Genomic DNA, 8,209 nt, shown 5'->3' on the forward strand with positions numbered 1-8,209 from the left:
CTTTCAAGTATAAAAACCAAGATGTCAGTGTATGCTTAAGACTACTAAATCAGACCAATACAAAACCACTCTCTCAGACTTGTGGATCACACCTCCATTTATTAGAGGACACAAATTTGCCCAAACCAAACCCAGGCTTACATTTGGGAATTTGCCAGGCAAAGGGAGAGCAGGAGGCACTATTAAATTAAAAGCCAACTTAAAAGATTTCAGTAGCTAATTAGAAAGTTCCCAGAGACCCAGGTGACAGCCATGTTTCTAACCCCTTTGAACCGTGAAGTCCCGTGAGCACCCAAGGTGGCATCAATCAGAACATCCTGAGACTGGAATACACTTTCATTTGGCTGCCTTTGGGAAAACCCAGTGACTCTACCCAAGGGCAGTGGGCACAGTGCCCAGAAGCCAGTTGACTTCTACGGTGGCCACGTTACTGTAACAGCAGCCCCACTTTCCAAAGTGCTACTGGGCCTTAGTTGAGGAGGTCCACCCTCACCCTCTTCCAGTTGACTCACTTCTCATACATAATCCCTGCCACCCCCAGGAGGCCCTGAGTCACACACTGGAAAACAGATACAATACATTGGACCTGAGATAGAAGGCAAGCGCTGGACAACAGTATTCATCCTGGATCCTCCACAGCTTTAGACAATCAGCAGTGTAGAAATATACACCAGTGAAGTACTATGTGAAGTGGAGGGTACAGTCATGAAGGAAAAAGAAAACAAAACACTAGTCCACCGTGAGGGAAAAGGCAACCAGAAGAAAAGGAGGAAGAATAGAGAATTTACATAACCATTTTTTGAAAATATTTATTTATTTATTTATTTTGGCTGCACCAGGTCTTAGTTGAGGCAGGCGGACTTCTTAGTTGCGGCAGGCGGGATCTAGTTCCCCGACCAGGGACCAAACCTGGGCCCCCTGCATCGTCAGCGCAGAGTCTTACCCACTGGACCACCAGGGAAGTCCCTACATAACCTTTTATCTTCTATCAATACTTGATATTTGACCTCCAGTTTCCAGGTTCTCCAAGAGTAGGGTTGCCAGATTTAGCAAATAAAAATACAGGATGCCCCATTAAATTTGAATTTCAGATAAACAGCAAATAATTTTTTAGTGTAAGTGTGTCCCAAATATTGCACGGAACACACTTATACTAAACAATTATGGTATTTTATCTGGCAACCCTATTCAGGAGGTTCAGTTAGCCTGAGGTTACTCTGATCATATCCCGTCAAAGAGCAACAGCAAGATGATCACAGAGCGAAGCTCAGGCACTCCACCCACCCCAAGGGGAGGTATGTGTTCCTTTTAGCTCCATTTCCCAAACTCTCAAAAATCCCATGCTGTTCTGGCAGGGTGAGAGGATATGTGCACGGTGGAGTTGTCAACCACTATTTGCCAGGTAGAGAAGTTAAGGTTTCCTTCCATATCAAATGAAGAAGGTCAAAAATACAACTAGGGAGAAGGAGCAGCAGGCCCGCTGGGATATGGAATCTGACTCCTTCCACCCCGAGAACAGGCTGAGCAACTCCAGCAACACCATCACAAGGGCGACGACAGCCCTGCGGCCTGGAAACCCAACGTACCCCAGCTCTCTTGGAGCAACCTCAAAAGGCACACAGGGCTGAACAAACACACAGGGAGATATACAGAGGCGGGAGGCACAGGAAGAGAGCAAGGTAGTCTTTATAGTGACTCAGAGGAATGACAGCAGAAGAGAAGTATCAGAGGGAATCACAGAACCCCCTGACAGTGACTGGCAGGACATTTTATTTCGTTGGTCGTTTCATTGGTTTTATTTAGGGGGTTAATCTTCAGTGGTCTTTCCTTCAAGCGGAAGGATGATGAGAGAAAAAAGAGCCACAAAGAAGCCTCAGAGACACAGCTCTTCAGAGGGACTGTTCATTACACATCACCGTGCCTATTGTGCTAGCAGAATCCAAGAGCAGATCTGAACATCAGATCCCACAGCCAATATACTATCGTGACTAAGTGCCAAACCCACCTCCTGAGGATGGAAGAGGAACCAATAACAAGGCCATGGCTGGTAAACATTCTTCTCAAAGGCAATGAAGAGGGAAGCAGCACAAAGAACAGGACCACATTATGCTTTTTTCACAGTCTCCGCCATGAGAATTCCCAGTCCCTTGTAATCCAGCATCTCTGAAACTGTGTTCCCAGAGATGTTAATAGGTGTTGCATGGGGCCAAAAAACAAAAGTTCAGTGAAATAAGTTTGGGAAATATTGCATACTTATTAAAAGTTATAACTTCCTGCAGTAGAAGAAACTATTCGGCATTATTTAAATCACTGGTTCCTGCCTTATTTGACCACAGAACCCTTTTAAGAAACATCTATTACCATCTCACAGAACTCTAGAAATGCTGCTTAACCATTATTGCAAAAATATCTCCTCTCAAGAATGGAAAGAGCATGTCAACATTGGGAACACCCAGGAATCACACATAAGATGGTTTCCAAAAATTAGTATATCAGAAAGCTTAAGGCAATGATTTGAAAATTTGGAGAACCTTGTCCTTCTGTGAGGCACTTGCTCAACGGTAAATACAGCCAGGAACGCTGAAATTAGATTTTGAACAGCCAAGCAAAAGCCTACAAACAACAGTGCTAGGCTGCTCTGCTTAGTCGTGGCCTGGCCAGGACAGAAAAGAACAGCACTTGGTGGCATCTCCTCTTACCACTTCGACAGGAGAGACACACACACTCACTCTCTCAAACTTCCTCCAAAAGGTTCAGACCAAACTTCAAAGCAGCCAAGTGCAAACTAGCCTCTCCTTGTTCCTCCAAAAGCTGAATAACCTGGAGTCTAGGGTTTCCAGGGGAAGAGATAAGTGGCTCACGCTGGCATTGTTAAATGCTGTCAAAGGAATTCCCCCTTATTCTCCTTAGGTGCAGTCCCCAAGCAGCACCCCAAAAGCTATAAGAGGACACACTTCTTGCTGTTCTTCTTTGTGGCAGGGTAAAGCACAGCCCGGACAGCTTCTGAAAATACCTCATGGACCCCATCCTGCATCAGGGCTGAACATTCCAGATACTTCACAGCCCCCACCTGCTTAGCCAGGGAAGTGCCTTGCTGAGGAGTTGTGGGCACTAGGCTCTGTTCCTTCAGCTTCTTCACTGTCTCAATGTCACTTCGCAGGTCCCTCTTGGTGCCTACCAGCAAAACAGGTACATTGGGGCAATGATGGGAGACCTCTGGGTACCACTTATGCCTCACATTGGCATAAGAAGATGGGTTGCCAATGGAAAAACAAATGACGAAGATATTGGTCTGGGGGTAGGAGAGTGTTCGCAGTCGGTCATACTCCTCTTGGCCAGCTGTGTCCCACAGGTTCAGGCTGACGATCTGGCCGTCCACAGATGTCTGGGCACTATAGTTGTCAAAGACAGTAGGGATATACTCCTCGGGAAAGGCGTTTGTTGTGTAACTGATGAGGAGGCAGGTCTTACCTACAGCCCCATCTCCTACAACCACACATTTAATCGTCTGCATTCTTCCCTTGGAGTCCTACAGACAAGAGAGAAAGAAAGAATGTTCACAGACGTCTGGTTAATTTAGGGAGCCTAAGCCGTATAAACATTTCTCTCTGAGAAGAAAGAAAGGAGGTGAGACCCCCCCCACCGCCACCGCCACTTGCCTGGCCTCTTAACACTATGGAAGAGTCAGCTGCGAAAGGTTGCAGAGGGCAAGAATTCTTACCATGGAGTCCATGGACTGCTAGAGGATAAGCTTCAGTAGATTCTAGAAGCCACCTCTGCAGTTATGTGCAATATTATGTGCATAAGGAAATTTTTCTGGAAAGAAGATCCAAAGCTGTCATCAGACTCTCAAAAAGGACTGTGAGCCCAACAAGATAGGTTATTTATGTTGCAGTATCGTCATAAGGTCTGCATATACAGTATCAAAGGTTCTAAAATATAGCAGATGCTAAATAAATGTTAACTAATTAAAAAACAAAAAAATTGGTATAGAAAGAAGGTTCCCAAGGTTGAAACGAAAGGAAACATGTCTCTTACTTTGGGTCTGTGGCTATAGACTCAGCAAAGGACACTCTGTTCCTGAAAAAGTGACATCATAATATTGGAGAGAAAGGTAGGCCAGTCAGACTCAGCCATATAGAGAAGTGGCTAAGAGTCCAGACTCTGAAGTCAGACCTCCTGGAGTCGAAAACCAGTCCTCTCTTTTCCTAAGCTTTGTGAAACTCGGGCAAGTTTTTAACCTGAAGCTTACATGAAAGAATGCATGTGCTGTACTTATTAGTGCCTGCCACATAGGAAGTACTCATTAAGTGTTAGAAGCTACTATGACTTCACAGAAATTACTAATCTGCCGGGGAAGGCAAAAGTTCTATAATGTGAGTACAATGCTAGACAAACCAGGGGGTCTCACCCCTTCCGACCTTATCTGAGTAAAACTACAGGTCATAACACCACTATATTCTCGTCCATTTCTTCATGAATCAAGTATTTGCGAGTTAATGGTACAACACAGATGATCTCCAAGGAGCATGTTTACTATGAGCTCCCATGTCTGTATCCCCTTATTAATATTCTGTCAATGCCCTACTGTGTCAGTGCCTCCACAGCACTCCATTTTCTTTAGCTTCTTAACTAGTACCCTAATTTCAGATCCAATCCTCACGGCACTAACTTCAAGTGTCCGAACATGGAGGAAAGGGGACACATTATCATATGTATTTGATTATGGAAAAAAATTTGAGAATCAATTAGTTTCTCACCTTGGGAATGTGGGGGAATAGACACATTCCCCCATCCTGCTGTCTTATTAGCTAAGGTCTACATTAGGTCCATATCATAGACAAAAACCAGACAAAACAAAACAGCTCATTTTGGGTGAAGGTAAAAAAAAGTTGGCCTTCTCAGCATGCTTCGCACAGGCCCGCTAGGGGTAGCTCTCTCCTCACACAGCCAGCTCTGCCCAGTGAGGCGTTCCACCTAGAAGGCTTCCTTTCCTTGGCACAGGTCCCACAGCTAAAAGTCCAGAGCCTGATTCAGCTCTAGTAGGCAATCATCCCAGAAGACTCACTGACCATAGCTGTCTTTTTCCATCTAGGAATACGCATGAGGATCAAACACACAAGGTCAATGGAAACAGGGCAAAGTCACCACCACACTCCTTGAGAATAGCCTTCCTTGACTTTCCCAGTTTGGATTAATTTCTTTTGCCTCTGATAGCAATCACTCCCTGTACAACTCATCTTTCCAGCCGCCTCTAGGTATCATTCGGTGTCTCTGCTCAAAGTGACAACAGTGCATCTGAGGGGGTTGCTGAACCAGAGCAAAACTCTTAGGCACAAAGACCGTTTTGCATCCGAAGTTCAGCTCCTCACCTCTATAACTAGGAAGAGCCATCTACACTCTTTTCTACTTGTTTACGTCTACCAGTACTCCTGGTATATATAATAAATACCAGGCCTACATGATGAAATGCACCTAGAACATCCCAGGTCTGAACAAAACCAAAACATCCTCACCTATAGCAAACTCTCAAAGAAAGGGAAGGTTCAGCAGAAGTGGGGGGGGCTGCTTTGTACAGTTGACTCATTCATTCAGCCCACATATTCATTATACGATTTTCTCTGCTTGTGTGTATATTTGAAATTCTCCATATTTAACAAGTTTAAAAATAAGACTAAAAAATATAATCCAAGAGAATTGAAGACAGGATCTCAAAGAGATAATCGCACACCCACGTTCATTGCATCATTATTCACAATAGCCAAGAGATGGAAGCAACCTAAATGTCCATCGATGGACAATGGATAAAGAAGAAAAATATATATGCATATATATATAATTCAGCCTTAAAAAGAAAAAGGAAATCTTTTCATACACTACAACATGGATGAACCTTGAAGACATTATGCTAAGTGAAATAAGCCAGTCACAAAAAGCCAAATATTGCATGATTCCACTTATATGAGGTATCTAGAATAGTCAAATTCATAGAAACAGAAAGTAGAATGGTAGTTGCCGGGGGCAGGGGGAGGGGGAAATGGGTAGTTGTTTAAGGGGTATAGACTTTCAGTTTTTCAAGATAAAAAAATTCTAAAGATCTATTGCACAAAAATGTGCATATAGTTACTGTACTGTACACTTTAAAATGGTTAAAAATACTAAAAATAAAAATAATACTTTTTAAAGGGCTGGGAACTCTGAGAGAAGGCTAGGAGTTACAAGAGAGAGGCAAATATTCTGTTTATCACCCATATGAGAAAAGCTTGTTTCGTTCAGCTCCAGCATCCAGCACAATGCTGTCCGGTTACAGATCACCCACAGCTTTTCCCTCATCACCACCACTATCCACACACTCTCCCAGGCACTACTATGCACAATGCACTGCTAGGAGAGACTCAAAGAAGGGTTAAAAAATAAAGAACGATGATAGAAGTTTATAGTCTTAGGGTAAAGGCAGGACTTCTATAAAAAGGTAAACAATAATACACAGTAAAGCATGGTCCAGAGAAAAATAAGTTGCTATGAGGAAACAAGGGGAAATTAAAAACTGAGAGCCTGTTACAGGCATTGTGTAAAATACTTTCACATATCTTATTTAAGCTTCATAGTAGCACTGTAAAGTAGACATCACCTCAGCTCAGAGATCACTAAATATGCCTCTAGGATTGGAAATTGGAAGAGGCCTGGAGCTGCAGAGACCAACACCTCAGAAGGCATTCACTTTTAACCTTGGAATTACAGTTTCTTCTAAATCTTCCATTCTCATCTGACAAAGCATCCTTCTTCACATGTACATTTCCCAGCAGTCACTTTTCTCCTAGGTTAGAGGCACAACATAAAAGACCCCATAACTGGACTTCCCTGGTGGCGCAGTGGTTAAGAATCCGCCTGCCAATGCAGGGGCACGGGTTTGAGCTCTGGTCCGGGAAGACCCCACATGCCGCGGAGCAACTAAGCCGGTGTGCCACAACTGCTGAAGCCGGGGCGCCTAGAGCCCGTGCTCCGCAACAAGAGAAGCCACTGCAATGAGAAGCCCGCGCACCCCAACGAAGAGTAGCCCCCGCTCCCGCAACTAGAGAAAGCCCGTGCGCAGCAACGAAGACCCAATGCAGCCAAAAATAAATAAAATTTAAAAAAAGACCCAGTAGCAGTAAAGACAAGAATGTAGCTCAGAGTATTACTATTTCTAGCACATTCTCCCCCCAAGTCTCACCCTTTCCAAAAGTCAAACCCACTTGAAATCACTCTAACTTTCTGAAACTAAGACAATTCAGCAGAAGACCCTCATTTTTATTCACTACTTTCTGCAACTTAGTTATCTACTAAATCCGGGAAGCTTTTTCACATTGAAGACTGACTTTTTGGTTCAAGTCCAGTCAAAGACACCCCAGGGCGAAGGAAGCCATGTGAACACTCCCCAACCCGGAGCCAGGGAAGACTATCCTGCGCTTGGAAACTTAACCAGAGAGGCAATTCTAGTGACCCATCGATAGCCACCGCAAGCCCGCTCGGCCTTTCCCTCACATCCTTTCCACCGAGGGTCCTTGGTTCTGGGACTTCAGATGGACTCGTGAGCCTGGGACAGAGAGGTGCCTCACGTCGGATTCACAAATAGGAAGAGCTGGCTCGATCTCCCCCGCTATACATACAACTCATTCCACTCTCAAATCCCTTCCATCCAAGGAGTGGCTCATATACTAAGGTAACCGTCCCGGGGATGGGGAGACTCGAAGAGAAAAGAGCGGATGAGGGGGCCTCCTGGGGGGGGTGGTTCTCCATAAGGATTACCCGGCAAACTAGTCGTCCTCCCGCGCTGTTGAACCGCAGCTGGCAGAGCCTCCCAGGCGTCTCTCGCTGGGCTGGGCAGGCTCGGCGGGCTCGGCGCCACATCCGGGCAGCTACCGAGTCCCGCCCCCGTCGTCGGACGCAGTCTCCCTCCGGTGCCCCGCGACCTCCTGGGAAATGGAGTTCTAGCGCCCGCCGCGTGCTCTGCAAGTCGTTGGCTTCTAAACTACACCTTTGGGTAATCAAGGATCTCTGGGGTCCCAGTTCCTCGGTTCGGAGGTCCCCGAGCTTCACATTTCCCGTGACAAAGTGAGGCCGCTTCCTCCTCCCCGGACCGCTGTTTTCTCCTCAAGACAAATATTAACATAAAGAGGCAGTCAGGGAACTGAAAAAGTGTTAGTAAAAACGGAGGCGATAAAAGAAA

General features: G+C 45.3%; 1 protein-coding gene across 1 annotated transcript; it reads right to left on the reverse strand.

Moving 5' to 3' along the window:
* Positions 1-73: 73 nt before the first annotated feature.
* On the reverse strand, positions 74-7,905 carry LOC137216415 (rho-related GTP-binding protein RhoG-like). The gene is made up of 2 exons (XM_067722424.1): positions 7,789-7,905; positions 74-3,529 (listed from the first exon to the last, which is right to left on the reverse strand). The coding sequence occupies exons 1-2, from the start codon at positions 7,888-7,890 to the stop codon at positions 2,939-2,941; spliced, it is 693 nt and encodes a 230-aa protein (XP_067578525.1). The 5' UTR covers positions 7,891-7,905; the 3' UTR covers positions 74-2,938.
* Positions 7,906-8,209: the final 304 nt, after the last annotated feature.

This window comes from Pseudorca crassidens, chromosome X (assembly GCF_039906515.1).
Source record: "Pseudorca crassidens isolate mPseCra1 chromosome X, mPseCra1.hap1, whole genome shotgun sequence".
Classification (NCBI taxonomy): Eukaryota; Metazoa; Chordata; class Mammalia; order Artiodactyla; family Delphinidae; genus Pseudorca; species Pseudorca crassidens.

Excerpts from the sequence above, each read along its gene's own strand:
- LOC137216415 (XM_067722424.1), bottom strand. The coding sequence starts at position 7,890 with ATGTGGCGCCGAGCCCGCCGAGCCTGCCCAGCCCAGCGAGAGACGCCT. Across the intron at positions 3,530-7,788 it reads GAGGACGACTAGTTTGCCGG|GACTCCAAGGGAAGAATGCA; the intron begins GTAATCCTTATG and ends TCTTGTCTGTAG.